At 46.4% G+C, this 26,505-nt stretch overlaps 1 protein-coding gene across 2 annotated transcripts in view; it reads left to right on the top strand.

Annotated features, from left to right (window-relative positions):
- Positions 1-26,505, top strand: part of TNKS1BP1 (tankyrase 1 binding protein 1) — a 557,727-nt gene that overhangs the window by 387,802 nt on the left and 143,420 nt on the right. For both annotated transcript variants that reach the window (XR_011281831.1, XM_069628996.1), the window contains exons 6-7: positions 17,424-18,937; positions 24,813-25,155. Coding sequence is in view for 1 of the 2 variants with exons in the window: in XM_069628996.1 (XP_069485097.1) it covers positions 17,424-18,937; positions 24,813-25,155 (1,857 nt within the window). In the remaining variant the exon portion in view is untranslated. The remainder of the gene's footprint in view (positions 1-17,423; positions 18,938-24,812; positions 25,156-26,505) is intronic.

The following is a 26,505-nucleotide window of genomic DNA, read 5'->3' as shown; positions in this document are numbered from 1 at the left end:
CATATAAACCTCAACTGAGTACTGCGATGAGGAGGACGACAGCAAGAGCAAGGCAGAACTACCACTTCAGTAGTGAGCGGTCTTGTCCATGCTAACGAGGCAAAGAACATTGTTTTGAATAACGAACAAAGTACTTTTGAATACCGAACGAAATGAAAAGCATTACAAGTACTTTTGAATACGGAACAGAGCGAAAGCAAGTTTTAAGCACCCGTGAATATTGAATGGAGTGAAAGAAAGTTGATGAATTTCGCACATACCACAAAATGTATTATTTGAGGCACAAGTGATTAGCCAAGCTAAGAGAATACCAAGAAGGGTATGAGATGAGAAACCAAGCATTGACCAAAGCCAATAGATTTCACAGAATTGCACTATATGAGAAAACAAGCATTGGCAACAGCCAAAATAGTTCAAGGAACTGCATGGAATGAGGAAACCCATATTGGCAAGAGCCAGGAGAGTACAAGAAAGTGCCAGAGCACATGGTGGCTGTGCCAGGAGAGTGTGACACAAGTGAGTAAACCAGGCCTTACTGTCAGACTGAAGCTGTGGCACCTTGTTGACGGAAAACGGCTAAGATAGGGTATTGGTTGCCTCACCTGTAATTGGTGGACAACTGCACCTAGACTGAGTGCCCGTGAATGGAAAAGCTACTGAAAGTGAACCCTGGGACCCTTTAAGACGAGGTAGAAATACTTAGAGATGAATGGGGATGCAGAACTTAATCATACATCAATAATCAAACTGACTCAGGAAGGTGGCAAAACTTAGCACTGTTTTATTAACAATTACCTAAAACGGGGAGTACAACGGACATTAAAGGACATTCGCACAAGTCTCTGTCAACGTGTTACATGAAAAAACATTCTTAAAGTAAAAACTTGTCATCATTGACGTCACACTACGTGGAAAACTACAAAAACCTACTTGGGGATGTGATAGGCTTAAAGGGAACATCTTGGTATACGTTCCAAACTGACAGGGGTTGTGATTAGGCGGACAACTAAGCCCTCCTCTAGTGCAAGTCATCTTCATCGTCACAAAATACACAACGATCTATTGGCTACACAAACTGTAGGGCTCTTTGGTATGTGGCCCTCTATAATTGGTTGACATACTGGTACCCTTCTGGAATATTCCACTTGCTAGTAGCACATAAGCTGATTACCCGAGGTGCTGGGAGGGTCGGCTTTGGTCATGCCTCCCAACCCAATTAGCCCAACATATATCTTCACTCCTTCGGTCTGCCATTCAATTAGGATTTGAACCAGGCCTTGTAGAAGCTCTCTGTGCTTGAGAATAAAAGGGAGTGTGGCATGATCTTGTTTTCTGGTTTCGGTGTAGCTCGACCCACAGTCTATTGTGATCTGACCATGTGACTGCAGACCACGTTTCCGAGCTCTTTGTTGCATATAATACTATTAAATGATGAACTCTTGACGCTTTCAGTGTTTTTTCACCTCGAACAGAAGTTTGTTTCTTTCTCAAGTTCATGTAGCTTCTTGACAGACAACCAGGCTCACGGTGGCCTCGACTCTTGGTGCTGGGTCAGCCAGCCTTTCTTGAATTCTCTTTCACCATCAGCTATTTTCCAACTACGCCACACTTGAGCCCTTTCCATTCAAGGGGTTCAGGTTTGCTAAAGTGCATTGTAGAACATCCAGATTCTATATATCCCTATGTATATACATTGGCGCATCGCCACAATCTATTCACTACGTAGCCAGCCTCAAGATTACTTCATCGACTTGCGTTACAGCATCTGTACAAGTGTAAAATGACTTTGCATTTTCTTCAGTTTTTTTTCGCACGCACATCTTCATTTCGATCCCGAAATATTGCTTAACGTCGACACCTCCTCTTCAGATCTTATAGAATGTTTATGTTCATTCTTTTTGTCTTTTCTGGGTGCCTCAGTTCTGCTTCAGTCACCAGACTCCTTTCACGTTCATTTTCATACTGCTTCTGGGACTCTTTCCAGAAGACCATCATTTCTTCGTGAATGCATATAGGGTTTTCTCAATGGATACCTTGACTCAAGAATTCTTTGCAATATAGGTATCCTCACTGGTACTGCACGTGTTGCAATTTCCAGCTCCCAACATATAGGTAACATGGAGGCAGAGCTTTTAGTAGGGGCATTTGGCTCTTCCCCTACAAAAGTATCCATAAAGTAGCTTACATTTTACAACCATCTTGTATGTGGTTTTGAAGTTAAGAATTTGAACTGCCTAAGTGAACTGGTGGAAAACACTGATATCGAATGAGCTGGGAGGTGTTCCAAGGAACTGTTGTTTTTTGAAAAGCTGGAAGATTTGAAATCTTGGGGAAGGGAACCTTGGTGTTTTGTTAACTTTTTTGAGCTTGGGGAGGGGGAAGCTGAGTGCAAGCCAAGAGCTGGAAGAAGCTCTGAACATTATTTTGAAACACTACTTATTTTGATGCTGACATCCCTACACATTATATGCGATTAGATATGAGGGCAAGTATATGTTTTGGACAGACATTTTTGTTGGACTGCTTGACACACACTATCCTTAGTCCCACCTTAGCATAGGGCAAGTTAGGCCTTTTTCCATTCCGTCTTTTGCTTTAATAAGTTTGTAGCCCCAACGTTATCCTGTTGTCCGTGTCTTACTTCATGATGCCTTCACAGTTGCTACAGCACACCATCTTTCTGTTGGGATCCCCTGAGGCTTAATTTGGAAACCTCTAATCCCACTCTTTTGGGTCCTTCATCCACTCTGTTAGGGGTCTTCCATCCTCTCTGTTGCGGTCCTCCATCCCCCCCTACGCTGGGATCCTACATCCTGAATTTCATTCCTCTCTACAGGCTTCTGTAACTGTTATTCCATCTCTCCCATGGCTTTGGTCTTCCTTTTAGTGGACACCCTGATCTCTTCCATTGGCTTCTCATGATAAACCATAGAGTCCAGTAGGGCTCTGTTGGTCTTTTCTTCTCTTTACTATGTCCTAATGAAGGGGCAGAGGGTGGATCTGCTATCCCTGCTTTTGGGTTCAGCTTTTCTTTGTACACCTACACTCCTGCATCAAGTCCCCCGCTTCCAAACAATTGTGACATCAGTGATGGAATGAAAGCAGACTGGAAGAGCATTGGACGGTGCACAGCTTTGCTGCTTTAAAACTTGGAAGCCCTGGAATGTATGTACTACCCTGTGCCCAGTCACAGCCCCCTGGATGTAAACGGACTGTCATAGCTTCAGTACTTTCTCTCAACTGTTTGGTTTCAGACCTAGCTGCCCGGTATGTTCAGGATACCCCACATGATTTATATTTCTTTATTTGTTTTTTGTTGGCAGCCATAAATCTGCTCCTCGTGTATCCACCATCAAAGTTTCTGGTCTGTTGTATAGGTCTTGGGGCAAGGACTGTAACGAATGTTGGTCGTGCTGGTCCCATTTCTGATAACCTGGTAAATAATAGCGGGAAAGTCTTGTGCCATGGGATTAACCACCCCATGCATGAAAGTTCTATCTGCTGTACCTTTCTTTTTAACTTGAATCATTGGAAGGATACATCAGCCATCCAGTGTGGGTTCTTCAGGAGTCCTTGGTCAGGAGAAACCATGAGTAGTTCTTTTTTCATCCCATGTTGTGATCACTGCTTTGCACTAGGTCTGGTCCTAGGGGGTCTGATTCCTGACATGACTTCAGAGGAGGCCACGTGGTATAGCACCAGAGAGGTCTCCTAGTTGTGGGGTGTAATGCCTGGTCTTTTCTCAGGATAGTACAAAAGCCTAAGCTTCAAATTCAACAACTACCAGCAGCACCGGTCCAACACAAATGGGTCTCCTGTTGTTGATGACAGGATGATTGACAGGTCAGAAATGATTGGTCTTAAAGTGGATAATAACTGAAAAATAGTATAATGGTAACCTGGCGCTGCAGTTTTTCTGTTGGTCATGATAAAGAGCTCAAACACATGAAAGCGGAAGCATTGACATGTCTCTGCATTGTCAGCAGCAGAGGGTACTCTGCCCTAGCTAAATGTTCTTCTCGATTTGCCATGCAGTATTCAGCAGGATCTGGGAAGCCTGGCTGTCTCTGTATTTGACCCACTTTGACCCACTTTCAACTATCAGGCATTTATGGCCTTTCTAAGCTTCTGTGGAGTGCTGCTGTGATTATCTGTGTGGAGGAGCATTCAGAAAGTTCTTCTATTACTTTGGAGTGGTCCATGAGCAAATGGACCCTCTTCTGAATTGCATGGCTTTCGAAAGGTGCTTCTGCATGGTTTGTGGCAGGGGTTCCCTGACCCAGCTTGTCCTCTGTGTGGTTCTTACTCCCTATACTTCCTTTCCTTCTTGCCCTCAGATTTTCACTTTGGGGATTCCCACAGGTTTTTCATTTCTGCTCTCTCCTTCATGGTCTTACTCTGCTTTCCATCTGGGATGCGTTTACGACGCATGTGGAAGCTTTGGTATTCCCTGGTGATCCACACCATGTGCATTTCCCTTCCCGTCATGCCTTTAATACAATATGATAAAGCTAAGGAAGGCAGTAAGACTCTCCATTTTAGCACAAAGGGATTGAAAGTTGAGCAAACCACAGCAAATGAGTTCCCTCTGTTAGTGTGAAAAGGAGCATACATGAGTCTACTAAAATACATATTGATACGAACATGCCTTTTTATATTTTTATTATAGTATATTTACAGTCAGTAGACTTTCTATACAAAACAAAGAAAAAGCATAATCTTTTTGCAAGGACTGAAAAAGACTTCGCCATTAGCGTGCTTGCTTTTGTTGTAGTGAGTTCCTCATCGGTGGAGGAATTAAACAGTTCTTTAACTTCGAAGGGAAGAGCCTCCTTCGAGAACTTCATAGCATGCAGCCACGCTTGGCGGGAGATGTCTACTCCAACCATAAGACCCAGAGCGGAAGTGCCGACATGATGGGCCGAGGCCTCCAGCAGGTCATGAGCCAACACTCTGGCATCAGGTAAGCCATCTTTTTAAAAACGTTGAGCCTGTCAGGAGGAATACAGTCCTGAAACTCAGCAAGCTCCTTCCACAGCTTGAGATATGCCGCTGCCAAGATGACCTCTGTATTCGCCAGTCACAGCTGGAGAGCCGAATTGGAAAATACTGTTTTCCCAATGGCATCAAGAAGCTTGTCCTCCTTGGAAAGGACTTGAGAAGCTGCTGTAGAGGATGTCGGGGACGGCTTATACTGGAGCGTAGCTGCTGCCACCACTGTTGATGCGGGGAGTGGACATGCAGTCAAGGGTATGTCTTCAGACACGTGTTGCTTGTAGCGAGTGTCAATTTTCCTGTTAAGGTGCTGCCCGGAATGAGGTTTTTCCCAGACCCTGAGAGCTTCAGCTAGCACATCCTTTTGAAGGTAAAGGCCTCTGCGCTCCTGTGTGGAAAGAGTAAAGGCTCCTGAAAGTGCACCTTTTTATGGAGCCGGCGGCTCGGGTATAGGAATGTCTAGCAACACCATCATATCCACAACCCGGTCATGAAAAGCTCAGTCAGAGGGGGGCGGGTCTTTGCTATCCTGGTCTGCTTCAATCTTCATCCAATGCAGCGGGAACAGAACCCTGATCTGCCGCATGTGGTACCTCAGACCCTGTGGGCAGGCTTGACTGTGCAACAGGAGTCTTAAGGAGGCAGTGGTGGTAGTGGAGGAGGGGGCAGCACTACTGGGACCTGCTGAGGGGTAGCCGGAGCCGGTTGCGGCTCGAGAGGCTTATGATGCATTTCTTTGAATAGATCCTTAAAGTATGCCTTCGACGGGTCAAAGTGCATAAGGGCCTGGAATTTGACAAAAACGCGTCCTCAGAGGATGGTCTAGGCACTGGAGTGGGTAGAGGCCGCTCTGAAGGGGCCTACCCCCAGGATTACAAAGAGGAAGGCTGCCAGTATGGGCGTCCACCAGCTGGATCCACAAACTAAGGGTGCCGGCGTAGGAGGCAGCGAGACTGTGTGGTGGCGGAAAACCAGCATGCCAATCCATTGGAGGGCGGAACAGATTCCTATTGTTCACCTCGGTTGGAAAAGGCTGCTCGGCCCCAAAAACAAGCCCCTCGGTGCCAGCCATTGATAACGTTGGTGCGAGAGAGGGAGTGAAAATGGCTGCATCAGACCGCATGGGTTGGGCCGCCATTTTGTTACTGCCTGAGGTGAACTCCGTCACAGGTCTCTGTGAGGCCTTTGTCACCACAGGGGTATCGGGGGGACTTTTTTCCATTTTAGCCGTGTGACAGGGAACCTCGGCAGAGCTGCTGCTAGCAGATCTAGAGCACTTTTGAGACCCCTTAGATTCTGCTGAAGAATTAGCCCTCAGTGAGGGCTGGTACTCGAAGACTAGGGTGTTTGCCTTCCTTCTTTGCACCCTCAGCAGGATTGGTTCGACCACAGGATTGTGTGTGGAAAGGCTTAGGGTCACCCCCCCCCCACCCCGTAGCCAGAGCCCTCAGAGGGGGCCCCTTGTTCTTGCTGGTCTTAACTATAGCTCCTAGTCAGGGATCCTCAGGGGTAACACCGTTAGGGAACCTCAAGACTAGTCTCGGTATGTTTAGTTTCATACCTGGAAACCTCGGGAATTACCCCGGTGAAAACCGCACCAGATGTGTTGGGCTTAACTTTAACCCCCAGGTGGGGAACCTCTGATGAAGATCTGGCCCTGACAGACCCCTTTGCAGGGGACCTTGGAGCAAGCTCCGGAGGCCATGTTAGATCCCTTTCGGAAGACCTTAGGGAGAGCCATGGTACCAGAGCCACTTCGGCCCCTCCCAGAACCATAAGACCCTGGGACGGAGTCCCCTGGCTGGGGTGCCCTAAAAAGGAAGGGAATTACTGGATGCTTCCTTTTTTCTTTAATGAACTGCTGTAAATGAGATGGAGGAATCCGTTGGAACACCTCCTCCCACCTAACAAGCTGACGCTTGAGTGCACGGACCGAGAGTGAGTCACAGTAAAGGCAAGAGTCCCACCGGTGTTCCAGGCCCAAGCACTACAAACAGAGAATGGGGATCTGCCGTTGCAAAACATCATTCGCACGAGGAACAGGACACAAATCCCGGATGCTCCGGCATAGATGGAAGAAAGAAGAGCATGGAACCGGAGCAGGAATATTGAGAAGGGAACAAAAGAAAAATGTCTTAAGATGCAAGTTTGTCCGACCCCGACCGCGCAGAGAAAAGGACTGAAGGGTGATGCATGGGGCAGAGCTCAGGAAGGTGGAGCTACGGTTACGTGCGGTGGCCCTGTGTAAAAATAAAAAAGGACAACAAAGTTATTTTTTGCTGCCTATGCTGTGGTCCCCTCCCTGATGGATGGAATGTCCCAAAAATATGGAGGAAAGGGGACCTAGGAGTAAGTTTATTTGCAGATATTATTTCTCTTCTTAAGCCTTCTATTCTCTTTAACAATGGCTTGTCAATTTGTATCAACTCGTGTTTGCAGTTTAGCGGCATGGACAATGCGTTCAGCGATTCTGTTGCTTTTAAGGTATTGCACTCGTTGCAGAGCTGCTCAGTGATTCCTGTGTCTCTGAAACTCTCAGGCTCTTGAGCTCTTGGATGCACACGCAGTGTCGCTGAAGGAGTCCTCTGCTACCACAATGGGTAAGGGTCTTCAGTCTGCCACGAAGGTGCTCCGGCATTGTGCTCTCGCTGGGAGCCAGCAAACCCCAGTCTTCAGGATTACGGGAACTGCCCACCTCGACACTGCTTTCCGCTGTGCATACAGGGTTAGGAGTTTGAAAGCCAGTCTACAGACATTTCATCTCGGTGCACTCCGCTCACCACATTTTGTCACAGCTCCAGCCGGTCCTCTTGTTCTGCTGCACCTTACACAGGTCTCCCCGTTTCCCGTTTACTGGCTGGGTTGGTCTCCTTTTATACACCTGCAACCCCCTTGACAGGCTGCAGGTGTGGATCACTAATCAGCCTTGCCTGACCACAATTAAAGAGACATGCCTGACCTTCATTGCTCTTAGCAGGCATCTTCCTCGTCCCAGTATCAAAGTAGTGAAAGTGTGTAGTCTTCATTACTCTTGTCACCTCTTCTTTGTCCCAGTACTGTCAACTGTCAATGGTGGAGAAATGAGGGGAGCTGGCTTATAATAGCTGGCAAAGGTTGGGGAAGGGCTGGGTTGGTTGTCACTAGGGAAAGGGGGATACCATGGCTCGGTCAAGGCTACCTCACTCCCAGTTCCCAAGGACCATTCACTCAGGTAATCCGCCCTCGCTTCTCCGCACCCAGGGTTAGGATTCTTCCCTGTATAATTTATCATGCAGTGGTTTGGGCATGGCAGTTTAATGGGCCTATGAAAGTATTGGAAGGCAAAGTACTTAAAACCTTACTGAGGCTTCCTAAAATAATGCCAATTGAATATAACAGATTTGAGTTTAGATTACAAAGCATCTTAATGCTCTTTGGAAAGTTCTTTGGGTTGGACCCTGACACCATGCTCTCTTGACTGGTATTGGTAAACATGTCCAGGTATTTACATTTCTGGAAAAACTGTCTGGGAATGATCTACTTGAACATTGTACAATGGATTCCTCATCTTGAGACGAGATCTGCACAGTTTTCCCCATCGCTTATAAGCGTATAGTAAAAAAACAGATTCTTTGAATTGGATTAGGAAAATGCACTGATCAATCTCGCTTCAAAGATTAATAATGGGAATGTATTGAATAACTGCACAGAAGAGATGGAATGCTGGGCTATATTAAAGCTTATCAGTCAAGTTATACTGCGAGGAATTATTTAAAAATCAAAGTCAATCAGATTAATTCACTGGAGATTGTGGGCCCTAAATTGGGAATACCCCTTGAATTAAGGTACTTTAGATTATGTAGGGAATTATGCCTGGAAACAAGTCGGCATCCTTTAATGGACTGAGAGCCTTTTTAAGCTTCACAAATCTTTTTTTTAAATCGGGATCACCACTTGGGTTCACAGGTTGAACATATAATTGTATGCGATCAGATATTTCTTGAATTTTTTATCTTGTCGCTGTGGAAACTCAGGAGCGTTTCCAACTGCACTCTCCTCTTCATAGCTCCTTGGTGGCCAGCCAGGTTCTGGCTTTCGGAGCTGCAGCACCTGTCGGTGTCCAACCCAATCAGGATGCTGCAGATTCCTGACCTTCTTCACTGGAGCAATCACCAGTTGTGGCACCCCTCCCCACAATCCTTCAGCTTGGTGGCCTGGTCCCTGAGTTCCGGTCCTTAGCGCAGTTTAACCTTTTAGAGGATAACATGCGCATAATTCAGGCGACACGTAAGTCTTCTACGAGGGCGCAGTACAAGAGCAAATGGCTTTGTTTTTGTCATTGGTATCTAGCTAAACAGCTTGATCCTCGACAAGCTTCTATTGACTATGTATTGTCTTTCGTATCAGACCTTGCAGCCTCTGGCATCCATGTCTTATCATGCAAGACATACCTGTCCGTCATTGCGGCTTTGCTCTCTACAGACAATTGCTCCTTTGCACTGGCAAACCCAGTCATCAAGAGACATTTTGCAGGTCTTCATCTCTTTCCTCCGGCTAGGCATCTTCATCCAAAATGGGATCTGAATGTAGTCCTCGCCGCTTTCTGTCATAAGCCTTTTGAACCTATGGCTACTACCAAGCTGAAGTACCTTTCTTGGAAAGTGGCCTTTTTGATTGTGGTAAAATCTGTGAGAAGAAAATGCAAGCTTCAAGCCCTCTCTGTTGAACATATGTTCCTAAGATTCTAAGGTTGTGCTTTGCAGTCACCCTTCTTTCCTTCCCGAAATAGTCTCTGAGTTCCACTTAAACCAGTCAATAACCTTACCGGTTTTCTTTCCAAACCCGGCCTCCAATGTCGAGAGGGTTTTACACAACCTAGATGTCAGACGAGCTCTGAAGTTTTACTTCGACAGAACAAACAAACTTAGAAGTTCTTCACAACTCTGTTACGTTTGGTCACCCAAAAGGGAAACCTACTTCGAAAGCTTCCATCTCATGTTGGATAGATTCTTATAACTCTGAGGCCTACAAAATTCAAGGCCTTCAGCCCCCAAATGGCTTTCATGCACATTTGTTCCTTGGTAAAGCGGCTACTATTGCCTTTCAGAAATATGTCCCTTGGGAGTCCATAGCCAAGGCTGCTGCCGGGGCTTCCTCTTTGGCTTTTTGCAGACATTATTGTCTTGACCTGAGCTCCCGGGCTGATACCCAGTTTGGCCAGGCAGTTCTGAAGAACTTGTTCCAATAAGGGAAATTTCCATCCTCCCGTTTCTCGTTGGTCAGTGCTTGGAAATCTCCCAAAAGTATGGAGGAAAGCTGGACGGGACGTAGAAGTATGACAAAGTTACTCCATATGCCTGCCCGCAGTCCCTTCTAATAAGTATCCTCTATTTTGCTAAATGGTCATTGACCCGCGATAGAAAAGGACTGAAGGGCGATGCACAGGGCGGAGCTCAGGAAGGCAGGGCTATGGTCATGTGCGGTGGGCCCGTGTAAAAGTAATAGGACAAAAAGTAATTTTTGGATGCTTAACAAGTGCTCCGGTCCCATCTTGATGGATGGAATGTCACAAAGGTATGGAGGAAAGGGGACTATGGACTCAGAGTAAGGTAGTCACTACAGTGAGTTACTTTGTCATTCCCATTGTGATTCAATTAAAGCTTTCTGTGTAAAGTGTTCTAAACCTGAAACCATTATTTCTAATGCCATCCTCAAACTTTCTGACAGTGTTATCCATATCTTGGTTAATCTCACTTTTCTTATAGGTTTTAAATTTAAACAATTCCCTACTTGCTGTATCATTAGCATTGCAAATGTGTGAGGTTCCAAATTATTCTATTACAGCCATCCTGCAATATCACAGTTTCACCGTTATCACACGGAAACACTCTTTCTTCAAAATGTAGACTAACATATAGTGGTATTAAAATGCTTTTTAATACCATTTGATTCTTTTCTCCCCGGCAATTAGGGGCTGCAGCTGCTTTGGACGCATTTTAGACCCTCTTGAAGGTACAGGTGATGACTTTCCTTTTGATGGCTCTGGCGGTCCAGATATGTGCACTGTCTCCTGCCAGTGCACTATGGCTCTGCTGGATGATGCATCTGCCGTTGGACTGAGGTTCTAAGTCCTTCACATGGGTCACTGAATAGGTCTCCACATTACTCTCATCCTTTCCCATAACCTTGCTATGACTTGTGAGTCAGCAGAGAAGGGGAAGCGGTGGAGGATCCTTTCCACATAAAGGTCTGATTTTGCTATGTCCTTATAAATAACTCCATGAACTTCTGGATCCTGAAACCCAAAGAGCCTTCTATCATATAAATGGAATCTTGGCCACTATACTCCCTTTAGGGACAACATAATATCTTTGGTTCCGATACTTTTAAGAAAGTTGCATTAGTTGACCTGGAATTTGGGAATACTTGCCTCCACCACTCATGCTGCACTTGGCTTTCTTGACAGAGGTCAGGCATCCGACTATTTGCTGCTGTTGGAAGCCGAGATTAGAAAACTCTTGGCCCCCATTTTATGCATTGCAGGTTGGGCACGGCTGGTTATTCTTCCAGGCTGTTAGCTGGCATCTGACCATTCTGCACCATGTGTGATCCTGCTCTGGGGTGAGATTCTATGGACTTTTCCTCTTTCCAATCTCCTTGCCTGTGCACCCCGCCCTCCGCCTAGCACTTTTTATCCCTTCTCCCCTTCCTTCTTGTTTCCTCCTATCTCTGGCTTTTTTGATCGTTCCCTCTTTCGCTCACTCAGGCTTCCTCAACATTCTGCCATGCAACTTGACTTCTCACCACAACTCTCCACATTCTCTTACTTCTGTCATCTCCAGGCTCCCCTGTGTGTTGCTTCTGTTGTCTCGCTCTGTTCCTCTTCCTCTCTTTTGATATTTTCTCCTCTCCACTGTTCACATCTGCTCCTTTCTTCCACCTTTGCTCCTGTTGCTCCTATAGCTGCTGTTCTCTCCATCTCACCTCTCCTTTCTCTCTAGTCTGCTGCTTTCTCCTGACTCAGCTGTACTGTTTCCTTCCTGTGCTCTCTTCTCTCACTCCTCCACCTTTCTCTCTCTCTCTCTCTCTCTCTCTCTCTTTCTTTCCTCATCATTGGTACGCTGATGACGCCTCCTCATGCTTCGTACTCCAATATCTGTGTACCCCAGTGCCCTTTTATCTCGCCTGGACTCTGATCAGAATTTCTCAAGTGAGCAAGTGTCTTCAGCTGTGATTGTTGCGGTGGCATGTTCTATTATAGTCCTGTACTTGTTTGAATTACAGAATCAACAGGTGATAATTCTTGGTTAGGGATCAGCTCCAGCATATAAACACCTGGCCATCATCTTTGATTTATTTACTTTTGTGACGATGGCCGCCACAAATGATCACTATGACACGTCTGCCAGTCCAATGGTGTTTATTCAGGATCTTACAAAAGATGATGGTCTTGGTGGATATTGTCAGATTTTAGGGCAAACCACATTATCGGGAATAATTGGCACTAGAGCAGTCTGTCTCTCTTCTCTCCCTTGGGCTCCCAACACCCTAACCCAAGCATCCTTAACCCAGTAAGTGCTAAGGCAGGGTGATCCCTACTGCCTGTTCTTCCTGTTGCTATAGGTGTTCTCCCCAGTCGATGGCGTACTCCCTAGGGGCCTTGTAACTTTCCCTCTCCTAGGCCCGTTTAACGCTCTAAAGAAGTTAAGGATGGTGCCGCCTTCCACTCTGGTCCACTTGCTCGGCTCTCTGTCTCACCTGACCCTCTCCTACACTAGATCCTAAGATGTTCCCCTCCCCTCCACTTGATTATCCCTCCAATCTTGCACTTCACCTTCCTATCTCCATCCTTAGATGCTATTATTTCCTCCTCTTTCTTCTCCACTGATTACTCCCACAACCTCGTAACCTGTCCTACTACAACCTCAGATGTTACAGCTACTCCCTCCTTCTTACTCCACCTCCTTTCTACTACATCTCTGCTACAATTACCACCTCTGCGTTCTTCTTACTACTCCTACTCCACTTCCGCCTCTCACTACCACTACTACTCCTCTTCTCTACTACTACACTCTAGTACTACACTCTACTGCCACCACTACTCCTGCCTCGCATCCACCACTACATAACTACTACCACCTCCTCCCTTTATTTCTACTCTATGACTACTGTACTTACTCCTCACTCCTATGCACAACCACTCCACAGATGCCCTCTCTCAACAACCTCCATGCTCCTTCCACACTCTTGGACAACCTCATTCACCTCCTGTCCTCGGCCAACTACAACCCACACTAAACTGTTCCTGCTTACCTATTAAATAGCCCACCCCCTCCCAAGATTAGCCAGCTCTCCCTGCCAATGACTTACCTTATTCAGAGAGGTGTGACGGGAGAGGCTTGGGAGGAGCCTTTCCAAAAGGTCTTCTAAGCCTGCACCCTTTTCCACAGTGTGACTGCTTTTCTAACAGGTGCAACATAAAGGCCCCTAGGGAGCTGTGTTCCCTATGTTTTGTTAAGGGGATCCTAGGTGGCTTAGTGGGTACTCTATCATTGTGGTCTTTCTGGAGGCCTTTGGTTATTAATCAAAATTCCTTATGGTTTTGTGGGTTATTCTCCCCTGCGTAAGCTTTAGCAGATGCTGTCTGCTGGAGCCGTGCTTTGCGCCAGGACGCCACGCCGACTCGCTGATCCCCCCGTGACATCCTTTTCTCACAGATGGTGTTGCCACAGTTGTTGCATCCTATGATGACCTGCTGATGCTCTGCCTTTCCCAAATGCTTTCCATCTCCAGCCTGGCGATTGCGATGTCCTCCACCACGACACTGGCTTTCCAGGAGAGGGCCTGGGAGTGGGTCTGACACTCTCTATGGCACTGGAAAGGGTTTTTTGGTGGGTGGGGGTTTAGGGGTAGGGTTCCCTCACCTAACAGGGCCAGATACACAGCCCTGTCGCCCATTCTACATGGTGTCTGGGGCTCAGAGCCCCTTGCTTTCCATCATGGTGATTCTGACCCCCTCCCCACCCAAGTTTGCGTGTGTAAGTGCATGATTCCCTGAACACAGGGTGAGCCATGCTGGCAAGGCATTGCCTCTCTTAGCAAATCAGGCCTGACTTTTAGACCACAGACGCCTGCAGGGGCGACTGTAAATGGCATCATTTTTGTGTGTCTGTCTTTATGTTGTCCACATTGTAACATATCATGATGTTTCTAATGTTTGTATGAGACTGTATAGTGGGAACACCCATGGCACTGTGAATGGAGTGCGGAGCCCCTTTAGGGCCCATCACGGAGCAGGTGGCAATCCCCTGCCCCCATTTCACTCCAGTCCGATCCACTGTCCTTAAACATTAGGCAGTGCTTTCTCCCCACAGGACCCTTCTGAACTCTGTGGATTGAGCAACATTGTTTTTGTCTGACCTGGCCTCCCTGCTAAATGTGGAAAAATCTTTTGGATCAAAAGTTGACTTTCCAAGGGGCCCTGAAGGATGCAGCCATGGGAAAGGCCTCCATCATTGCACCATATGATTCATGTAGTTTATCCTTAAGGTGCTCAGCCACCGATTAGTGGTTTGAGAGCTTTGGACCGGATGGCCTTTTATGGTTAGATGGTTCGAAGCGCTCACCTTCGAATGTGTGTCACTTGGCACATCTCTGGTGTAAGTTAATGGTCCTTGACTCTAAATTATTGTTTCTAACAGAGTTAGTAGTTGTACATGGAGTCATTTTCCTGACTCCAGATTCCAACACCTGCATTACATGTTATTCTTGCAACTGTGCACATTTGTTGGTCGCAAGAGGACAAAGATTGTCAGATCGTTATCGTGGACATGGAGCTAATGTTGATTTGTCTAACATGGACGACTATCAGTACAGAATAAATGGGGGCTCTTCTATGCTAACACATCCACTACACTTTCTTCCATTCACAGGGAGAGTGTGGGTAGCACTGTCTAGTCAATTCTGCAAACTCAAAAAGTAGATATCTGAACTGGGCTGTGCACAAGAACAGCTGGTTTTCAGCCACACATCTGGGAGGAGCTTGGACCATGCAGGCAGATAGTCGAAGCAGACAGACCTGCCCCTCGTTGTAATGGACTGTACTTTGTTTTCGGCATGGGCTGGATGCTCGGAGCACATTTTCGGTCTATACATGGACTATATACTGTACTTTCTTCACTTGTTGTATGGCAAAGACATGCATTCCCTAAAGGAAGGATTACCGGGGGAACCATTCATCCGCTGCATTAGTTGATGTTTTTTCTATTTTGCTTCCTTCTTCGCTACCTTGGGCAAACAGGTGAGGTCTTACAGGGACAGTTTGACTGCCATCGATAACTATAAGGAATTTAAGGAGCAACATTTTGAACTTCAGTTAACTCTTTTGCTGTCTGTTCTGGCACACACACCTTTGAACACATGGAATTCGTGGCATAAAACAGGAGAGATGGGATTCTGCTTTTGGCATTGCAAAAAGGCAATTGAGATGGAATCGTCCTTTTCCTAAGATCCCCAGACAGTTTTTGCATAATGACAAATTTAAGACATAGGGCCTCATTACGAGGCTGGCGGTAGCCGAGCCTGTAGTACATGCACGGCTGCCGCTGGTATCAATTTTTTTCCAGCATCCGTGAATGGGCAATTACTGGTTCATGCTGAGTTTGGCAGACCCGGTAATTGCCTATTCGTGGGTGCCGGTAATGAGGGACTCCCCATCCCCAATCGGCCCCATAGGGCTCAATGGGAATGGGGAGGGTGGTAGCACTGGTACCGTTAATAATGGTACCAGTGCTACCATCATGTTCTGCTCGCGGGTGCCGGTACGGCCACCAGGTCAGACCTGGTGTCTTCAAGGGCACCCGCGAGCACAACTCCTAGTATGCCGGTACGGTAGCAACGGTGCCGGTAGCTATAATGGCGCCGTTGTTGCCTTACCGCCATACTTGTAATGAGGCCCATAGTCTCCATTGTTTAAATTTCTTTGAGATTCCCTTATAAACCAGGACATAAGTCTGCACGTTTTATTTTTCACAGTCCTAATTTTGAGAGGGCTCTTCCCAATTTGGACATCCATTAAGCTTTTAGGTGTTATCCAGACTGCATCTCCTCCAATGGGCTTGTTACCATTTATGGTGACCGTCGAGCACATTTCAGAAGCATATTGGCATGCCATATCCTTCACCCTAAAATTTTACTGGAATAAGGAACATCTTCCCTCCGGAGGCATCTATGTACATTCAGTAAGGCCGTTGGATATGATCGACAGAGCATCTACTTGGCCTGCTTCCCGTTCTTTTTTATTTTATTTTTTTTAATTAGCGTTTATCTTCCAAATAAACTTTCAGCCATTTACAGTTTAAGCTTAAAAGAAAATTCCATGACAGTAAAAACACATAATACAACCATTTCATCTAGTAGATATGAAAAAGAAAGAAGAGAAAAAGAAACTAAGGTTAAAAAGAAAATTGAAAACCAAGGGTAGTCAGCACCTCTTACACTCACAAAATACAAAAATGAACGCCTATCAATCGAAATTCACTTGTTTCCTTCAAGCTTTTTGAAAATTATTGATGTCATCTCTAGCAAGGCAAAAGTTACAGATAATCTTGAACCCTGTAGCAGTTGTTAACAAATGTCTTTCTTCGTTAGGGTTCGATTGTTCACAAAAAATCTGCCTAATAGGTTACATCGGGTATCCATAACGCCCTGACAGCTCATGATAAGATGGCGGAGCGTTTCCATTTTATGACCACAGAGCCTGCATTTGTAGTCTCTAATACTCTTCGGTTTCCTGGCTTCCAGAATTTCTTTTGTTGGAAAGATATTAAAGCGCAGTCTTAGAAATTGTTGTCGCAGCACAGCCGAAGGAAACTTGCTCAAATACAACGGAGTTAAGCATGTATGCATTGTGCATTGGTTTGTTCAGGGCATGCTAAGAAACAACTTTGCTTCTGTAGACTCTTGACCCCTGAATCAAGCAAATGTGTACTCAAATGCTTTGTAACTTTTCAAAAGTCTAGAATGGAGAGGGGACGGAGCATATGAATAAGTACACGCTGCTTGTCATAGGGACTCTTTGCTGCCAGCTAACCTTCCTCCAGAGGATGCTCGCTCCATCCCCGCTTTCAGTCAGTATGGGATTGAGAATTTTCGTATGACGAGTAAACGACAGGAGCGTTCCGAAGGCTGCAGACGCGTTGGGGGGGGGGGGGGTGCAGGTCCTGGGAGGTGGGGAGTCATGGCTGCATGCAGTTTGGGAATGCGCTGATTTTTTTTTGGATTTTTTTTAAAGAAACAAATATCTGTTCTATGTAATGTTGTCTGGTTCCTTCTGTAGCGGGATTGTCCTTGCAATAGCCAGCAATGTGAAACCTGCCATTATTGCAACTGTCCAGATCAGCCTTTTGCAGGGAAGATTTTCTTATGCTGTCATTCTCTTCTCTTTTTAGCATGGCCTTCTTGGCTGGTCACAAAAGGATTTACAGAGCGAGTTTGGTGCTGGAGGAGCTCAGCAGACCAGCCATGGCAGCAGTGTGTGGGATGATCAGTATGGGTTTGGTGGAACAAATCAGAGTCAAGAACTGAACATAGGAAATATTGACTGGTCCGAAAAGCATGGGGTGGCGGCATATGAGTGGAGAACAGAGTCAGAATCTCCAAATATAGACTGGTCTGTAAAGCACAATATTGACGAGGTAGCTCGGAACGAAGAGCCTGCAATCCACCATCGTGACTGGTCCATAAAGCAGAGCATTGGAGAAACCGATCATGGAGAAGAACATTTAATCCCCAATAGAGACGTATCAGTAACAGAGAGTGTGCGTGATCGCGTTCACGGTGAAGAGCCCGGAATCATTGGTAGTGACTGGTCAATAAAGCATCGCATTGCAGAGCAAGAACAGAGTGAAGAGCCTAGAATCGGCAGCAGAGACTGGACAATAACACACAGCGTGGAAGAGCGGGAACCCGAAATCTTCACTAGAGACTGGCCCACAAAGCCAACTATGGAAGAAAAGAACCAACGTGAAGAACTTAGAGTCGGCAGTATAGACTGGTCCGTTCAGCACAGCATGGAAGAGAGGGACCAAAGTGAAGAGCCTAGAATTCTTGGCAGAGATTGGTCCATAAAGCAGAGCATGGGAGACACAGACCAGGGAGTTGAGTCTGGACTCCACACTGAAGGCTGGTCATTAAAATCATCAGTGGGTGAGACATTCCAGAGTGAAGGGCGTAATATGAGTAATAGAGACTGGTCTCCAAAGCACAGCTTTGTAGAAACCAGCGATGAAAGAGAGTCTGGAACCTACAATCTTGGCTTGTCTGTAGAATCCAACACAGGGGAAAACGATGGCAGTAGAGAGTCTGATAGCAGCAGCAGCAGGGACTGGTCCATAAAGCACAAAATTGGCGAAATTGGCCAGAGTGAAGAGTCTGAAATCCACAATACAGAGTGGTCCATGCAGGGCATTTTAAACGACCAAAGCACAGAACCTAATGTCAAACACAGGGTGTTGGAGGATGCTTCTATTTCCGTGATGGACCAACAATTTGAGGGTGGTTGCAGAAGTGTGGAGAGAGGGACACATATTGAAGGTGTGGAGAGCGGGTTGGATATTGGAATGAAGGATATGAGAGGGACTGCGAGATGGGCAGAAAATGAACATATGGAGATCGGGAGTGATATTAGAAGGGTGGACCTCTTAAGAGAGATTGGTGATGGCGACACTGAGAGGAGGGTTGAGGTTGGGACAACAGCAACAGAGGGAGAGATGGAAACAAGGGGGCTCGAGAGGGAGATGGGTGATGGAGAGATGGAGAGGACATGGGAGAATGATATCAGAGTTGTGGGGAGAACGGATGACATTGACAACAGAGAGATGCACAGATCATACCTACCAGATGGGCAATCCTCAGACGTTCGAGATGCACTGAGCACCCACGACTCCAAGGACGTGAACATACGGTAAGAGATTGGCAAATCAGCGGCCTGCCCATTGTTCATTGGTGCCCCCTGTCCTTTTCTTCTTCTTCTCCATCACTCTACTTATGTTGCCACCTGCCATCTCTCCCAATCTATGCATTGCCCCACCCGGTGCCCTCTTCATCTTGCCCATCCCTCCATTACACCTGCACAACTCCTCTCTCCTCTCACCTAGTTCCTCCGACTATTCTATTCAGCAGATATTGGCACTGCATGCCAAAATTAAATTTAATTCAGTTTGCTTATGTAAGAAATGCAATCCCCTTATACAATCAGAAGTTTCCGATGCAGCTGTTCTTTAGGCCTTCAAGCTAATGAGGGGTGGTTCCCAGACAAGTGTCAGCAACATGGTGTCAGAAATTAAGGGTAGGATTCCTTTGAAAAACCAAACCCTGATCTTGCCGATTCCATGCAAGAGAGATGCTGACCGGCAGAGTCCCCGTTCATGCAGCTTGACGTTGGGGGTTGGATACACTTCTCAAGGTCTAACTGTGGGTTAGTTGCAATCTATTGACTTGACCGGGTGTCGTTCCCTGTGTTGCAGCTCTATGTATCTGGGAGATTGTTCCTTAGTGGCTGGCAGCACCTTCCTCCATGAGGTTTTCTGTGAAGCTGCAGGGCTCCCTGTGTTTAAGTCTTGGCGAGGCTGAGGTGCTCACGTGATCACTCTGAAGCTGCAGTGTTTGCTCTGTCCAAGTCTCTTTGAACTGCATTGTTTGCTATGCTCCATTTTCTTTGCGGCTGCCTTCAAACGCGAGAGAGGCTCTGTGAGGCTGAGGTTTGCACATGTGTAGGTATGTCTGCGAGGCAGCACAGTTTAATCTGTGCCGACATTTTTCTGAATAGGGCCTGTAGCCTATGGAAGGGGGCTCAGTCCGGCATCTGTAGGTTGCTCCATGCCATTTCTTGCACAGTGGCTCTCCTTCCATAGCCTGCATAACTCCACATGCATGTGCACCTTACATAGAGACGTGTACAAGCATATTTCCTTTGCTTGGGTGAACAAGACTTACTAGTTTGTCTTTGTATACCAAGTAAAAAAATGGGTTGGAGCTTGTTCCTATTCCTGAGCTAGTGGTTTCTAGAGGTATAGAAAGGATGCCAACAGGCCGCCACGTTCCAGAGGATCCAATGCGGAAGTAGATCAAATCCACGTGAGAGTGGTACATTTGAAAGCCTGTCCAAGGGTTAGGGCAAAAGGTTAAGCACTCGTCATTGCGGGTCTCGAAGGCTTGGAGAGATGGGCCACATTTTGAAGCACAGGTAGGAAAGGCTTTAATGAAGAGGGGATTAAGGTGCTTCTGAAATGCAGGTGATTTTCCATGAGCCTATGGTGTTCTGGGAGGGTGTCCAGTTAAAGTTACGAAATCAAAAGGATCGAATGCCAAAGGTGAGAGTGCATTCGACCAGAAACAAAAGGATCAAATTTTTTTTTTAAATGTATATTTTTTGTTTTTTTGATTTAGTATAGGTAAAAAAAGGTGTTTTTACGCCAAAAACAGGGGTTTGGGGGGGGGTGTCCCCCCAAAAAAATGTATCCTTTTTTTCAGTCGAATTGACTCGACCCTTTTGTCATTCGACCCTTTTGAGTCGACACTTTAACCTATAACCTTCTGGGAGCTTATTCCAGAGTTTGGGTCCGAACAGCCCCAGTCCCTTTCCTCCTATAACCATGCAGTTATATACACAAGTGTGGTTAGTAACAGAACAAGTGTTGCTTTATGTACTGTAAGACATTAGCAGCAGATTTCTGTCGACAGTAGTAATAACCGCACTGTGTATAGAAAGAACTGCATGGTTCAGGTATAGTGAATGAGAATGATCTTCACTTTGTTTACCCCTGATTTTATTATGTTCATTAATTTAGAATACATTTTGTTTTAACAGTATTCCTTCATTTTGTTTGTGTGATTATAAAGGGCTGGTCTAAACTAACTCCTAGCTGCTGTCGATTTTCTAGCACTTCCTGTGCATTGAAGGGGGGGTAGCCGCGACTCTTGTTTCCTTTTTGTTACTTATTAACCCTCTAGAGTCAGGCCCCCGTTAACCAAAAAGAGGTTCCCTGTCCTATATTGGTTATTACATATTCGTTTGTGCAGCTGTCATTGTTTGACGATATATGGTTGTAAATATGTAGCAGCCAATTAGCTTGCCCCAAAAAGGCCGATAGTTGCTTTGTAATGATATGATTGGCAGGGCTGCTTGTTATCTGCCGTCTTTGGTATTTACCCTTGTGCATTGCATAGGACAAATGCTCATGACGTGTTCTTGTGCACATACTGGAATCTTGATTGAATTACTGGGGCTCCCTTTCCCCTTCCCATGTTGTGTAGTTGAAGAGTAACAAGGAGATAAGATTATCTTGGTTGTCCTCGATGGTGTACACCTGTAGTTGTGGGTGCTGTCTTTGGAAGTATTGCATATTCTCATCACGTGTTCCAGTTTATGACAAGTGTGTTGTCTGGTAGCCTTTAATCTGTAATTACATGTGATATGACGTCTTGCTCTGCATCTGAAACCGGTATCCTTTCTTCTTTTTTTGCGGTTCCTGAATTGATGGAAACTGAGTTGGTTGTATGGTGGATAGTCTACTCCCATCATCTGTTCATTACTCTTCTGACCATAGGATCAGGATAAAGATGTATCACTAAGCCTGTTCAAAAGGTCTGCCAATGTGAAGGCCAATGGCATCCTCCATTCCAGCCTTTCACGCACATTTGGCACCCGCTGATTCACACATACGTTTTTCTGAAAAAGGAACCGATCTTGCCTTTGGTCTATCTGTGTCTTTTTCCCATCAGGCTTTTATTGTGATTATTCTTGTATTTGAGTGTGGACCCAGCTCCGAGAAGCAATGCCAAGTCTGCATCTATTCCTCTATAGAGCAGTATATCCCAACCGATCTTGTGCCTAAGGGACAGGTTCCAGGTTCAGCCTGCATCCACCTTTTAATGGAGAGAGGCAACTGCAGCACAGCGATGGAGTCTTGGCAGTAGGAGGAAAGGGCGCATATGTAGAGAAGTGCCTGTCAAGCGTAGCACGGACTCGAGGGCGGCCATGTCTTCTCAACACCTGTGGGAAAACAAAAGGAAACTGGTAGCTTTGGGAGGGCTACCAGAAGAGCAACAACAGGGCGGGATGGGTGCGTGGGGGGTGTTGGTTCACAAATTACAAATTGACTACTAACCTCACGCGATAGGGTCCTCCAATCCACCCAGGTGCCTCCTCTTTTCTTAGGGAGCATTTATACATTCTTAGGGTTCCTCTCAATGAGTATAGCTATCAGGGACCCAGTACAGACTCTCAAAGCACTCGGAATCAGCCACTTAGCAGCATGTTAGCACTCTACAAAACAGCAAAACAAGCCAACGTCAGTCTGTGCAGCATGTTGTGTAGGTTGTAACCCAATATTGGTGGAGAAACATCCAATTCCTAGTATCTGCAATGGAGTTCAATTTTATTTAACGCTAAATCACTGAGGAATAGCGCCTTACTGTGTTCCGCCACTGGTGTCCTTTCCCCATGGGTCAGGGGAATGTGACCTCGGGATGTTGCTACATGATCCAATCTCTCATTCCCATTTAAAATTCCTGCCTGTGGGTATGAAGCCCATACATTGATGTGCAAGTGAAGTGTGTGCGTGCCCCCCAACGTTGTCAGAGGAGATTGCAGAATTGGGAAAGATTTGCGGTTGCTTGTAAACCTAGCTTGGCCAGCCTGGAAGCTGAGGTGTGACAGAAGGATGTGGCAGAGAGTGGCCATCATTGCAGCTTTCCTCTTGGGACCTAGAATGAACTCACTTAGCCGCCAGCCTGCATTGGCATGAACGGTTTCATGGATGGTGAATTCTGGACATGTCCGCTCTTATAAGGCTCACTAAGGACTTTTCCACCCAACTCTATATATCAAAGTTTTTGGGGAGCTGCTGGGGCTCAGAAGGCAATCTTGGCCGGCCATTAGCCAGTACGAGTGGAAACCTTTCAAAACATTGCCATCTATCCCTCTGCTACCGAAACGTCTCATCCTGTCTCCCCCTCTCTCTGATCCCCCTCTCCACACAACATTTGACTTACAATTTCACTTTCACTGCTCTAGTTCCCCATCCATTGCCTGCTCCTTCTTCCTCCTCACTGCAGTGGCTGCTAGAAACTCTCTAAAGTGTTGATTTTTCCTAGAATTGTCCTGAATGCAGCAAACATGCCTGAACCATTTAGCAGGTTTCTTGAGGATTTTACCCCAAGGTTTTTTTTTAATATAATGGTTCGATAGTTCATTTTACATAGTAAATTTCGGGGAAATTTAGTAAAAACACAGTTTGCAATTGGTTCTAGAGAAACACATTATACACTCCAATGGATGTCGGCTGACCAGCAGTACACGCAAGCATTTTGTAACACATTTTCATTCTAGCCGCTCCAAACAGATCGAGGTCCTCGCTCTACGATATATACCAGCCGGTCAGATAGCACAGTGAGTAGAGCGCTCACTTTGACATCCCTGCAGCGCCTGCCGACGCAGGTTTGAATCCTGGCAGGGCCAAACTCAGCCTTTCATCCTTCCGAGGTCGATAAATGACCAACACTCACTGTGGGTAATAATAAGCAGCGCTCAGATACCTGAGGGTTCGTAGCGCTATATAAGAGCAAATTATTATTATTATTACCAGCATTGCCACTATAAAATACATTTTCCCGCTTGATGCACCTAAAGAAACTCACCTGGCCTGACTCAACCATATAGGCCAGCAGTGCCACTGTAGACTCATTTTCATTTTCTGTGTCAAGCCAGACAGGCACACATACGCATGCACACACATCAATCCACTTACCTTCATGCACTAACACTCTCCTAGCCCTAGCTTCTCATGGCAGCGTGCACAGGAAGACAATATTCTAGGCCCCTAGCCTCCTGGGGTTAGAGACTAGTATCACACGAATGAAAGTGGTCACCAAAGCTTGCCTCCTTTTGCCCCCCCATTCCTCCTGACTTCTTGTGCACAGATTGTGGTGCGTGGGGCATATTCTAACCCCAGCCTATGTCGCCAGTTGGCATGCAGGGTCCCAGTCCTTATGTAGCCTTGGGGCGCTTCATTGCTAGTGGCCAACCCAGCTCATCATTTGTTCCCAGCATGAGCAGCCCATACTCTGCAAGCCAGGAGCTAAACGTGCATCACATGTTTCATGAGAGTAGCCCAGAGAACCCAGCCCATCGAGCATCCACAGGACAGAGGGAGAGTGTCCATTAGTGAGGCCGTGTTAGGCTCCCTTTTGCTCGTGAGCATGGTCTCTCAGAAAGAAGTGAGAGCTGGAAGGATGGAGGGCACTACCTCATCTGCTCTAATGGGCCAGCCGCCACGGCCTTACTGCCTCCATGCTCCCTGTCTGTCTGACTGGCTCTGTCTCTCTCGCTGTGTCCCTGTCTCTCTCTGTCCCGTTCTCTCTCCGTCTGTCTCTCTCTGTCCCCGCCTGTCTCCATCTCTTTATCTTTTCCCCATTTCTTTGCATGTGCACCCCAGTGTGTTATTAAGGGGTTGCTTGATACCACTGATCTCCCGCTCTCTTACATCTAAAATGGAGGATTGGGATGTGCATTGAGAAAAGGGGGTTGTAGCGTTTTCCAATAGATGCCAGTCTGTAGGGTTTACACAGGCAGGACAGAGCCGAGCACAGCTATTAGGCCTGTCAAAGTCCCATGCGATTCTTCTGTGGTGGAGGAAACTACTCCCCTTTAAAAAAAGACATCCGACCATATTCGGGACCTTTCATTGGCAGGTGGTAATAGGTGTGAATATTGTATACCCTTTGGTGATTGTATGCTTTGTATTTCAAGATTTCTCACATGTATTTTCTATTTCCAGAAGTTCCCAAGAGGCTCTTCAATCAGATTTGCCCTCCAATAACCGCATTGCAGAAATGTTGGCAAGGGGGGCATCCTTTGAGTCCCCCCAAAGGGAGAGACCCACTTCTCTTCAGAGCAACCAGTCCCTGGAAGGGGAGGCTAAGCCCATGGACTATGCCTCATCCTCCTCTTTCCCAGGTGATGATGATTCTCCAGTGACACTGGCGGAAAGGGGCGGCCCAATTCAGGTGCATCCAGATGTGGAGGATGAAGGGCCCCAGCCTGACGCGGCTGATGCGGTGGATGCCGGCATGCTGGTGGAGGAGGCGGGGGAGGCAGAGGTGGATTTCTCCTTTCTCGAGGTTAGTTAGAAATCTCAGAAATGATGTGGATGTCGCCATGGCAACCGAGCTTAATGTGTACTGTAAGAGGAGGAAGTGCCTCTGTCCTTGAAGTCCCATATGTCTGTCTTCCTGCACACCTAGGCCTTTGCAAGCCAAAGCTTGGGAAGGTTCCCGCCATCTCCTACTCTCAACAGCATGAACGGATGGGCTCTGGTTTTGTAAACGGCCCACAAATGTATGCTTACTTTGCTCAATCACAAATGCAACACAATTCTTCTATACATTGGCATCTTACAAATCTAACACGACATCCTACTGAGCCTTATCCTTTAATAAGACTGTCAAAGTTAGCAACTGTAAACAGTTACTAAAGCAAATCCCTTTAAAGAAAATAACATCATACAGCCTACATCTGCACCAACACTGGGACTTATTTAGTTACAGCGTTTGTGGAAAGGGGGGTCTGCTCGTTGTTCCACATTTGGCGGGAAAGTCCAGTGTGTGATGAACAGTGTATTAGAAAAAAAGGCAGAGAAATGCTTATGCTCGCAGTAGTGGCAGAAGCTTTGCACTGTAGGTTACACCCTCTAACCGTGAGTTTTCCTGTCAATTTAAACTATTCTATGCACTTTCAGAGGTGGGTCTGTTTTAGTAACGGAGGTAAGCCTCGTGGTTCATTCTTGGCGGGAATGGTAAGCAGGGTGGTCTTGTAATTTTGTAATTGGGTATTTATAACGCGCTTAATACCCAGAGGTTTCTAAGCGTGGCCCGGGGATAGAAACTGTGTTGCTCTGTGTCGTCTTGCTTCCAAGGCAAGCACATCGCCCCTGAGCTATCCTCCCATCTTCTCTGATTGGCTGTCCACTTTTCATTCATGTAAGGTTGGAGGACCTCACATTTCCTTTCCTGGATCCCTCTTGGAATGGGAAGGTTGGACTCAAAATCTGTCATTCAAGTTTGCTGTTCCTAGAAATCCCCATTTTTAAGACACTGGGCCGCTGTACAAGGCCCACCGTCCAGACAAATGTGGGGGAAAATGCTGCCACTACCGGCGGCAGCATTTTTTCCAGACTGAGGAAACCCAAGTTTGCCGGTAGGGCCAGTGATCTTCCGGCAGGCCTGACCTGCTGGAAGTTCAGGCCTCTAGCGGCAAATCATTGCCAGAATCCCCAGTAATTCTGTCAATCCCATCCCATGGAGTATTGGACTCCATGGAATGGGAACATACCGGCGTATCCGCAGCCCGTAAAATCCTGGTAATACCAGGTTATCGGGTTGTGGAAATTCAAAGGCAGTTTTACCAGTATCCCACCGGTAATTCCAGCGGGATACTGACAAAACTGTGATGAAGGTTATAGAGTAGGGACA

The sequence above is a fragment of the Ambystoma mexicanum genome, chromosome 12 (assembly GCF_040938575.1).
Source record: "Ambystoma mexicanum isolate Mex_15411 chromosome 12, UKY_AmexF1_1, whole genome shotgun sequence".
Classification (NCBI taxonomy): Eukaryota; Metazoa; Chordata; class Amphibia; order Caudata; family Ambystomatidae; genus Ambystoma; species Ambystoma mexicanum.
Note: the sequence above shows the minus strand (reverse complement) of the source record. Positions and strands in the feature narration are given on the sequence as shown.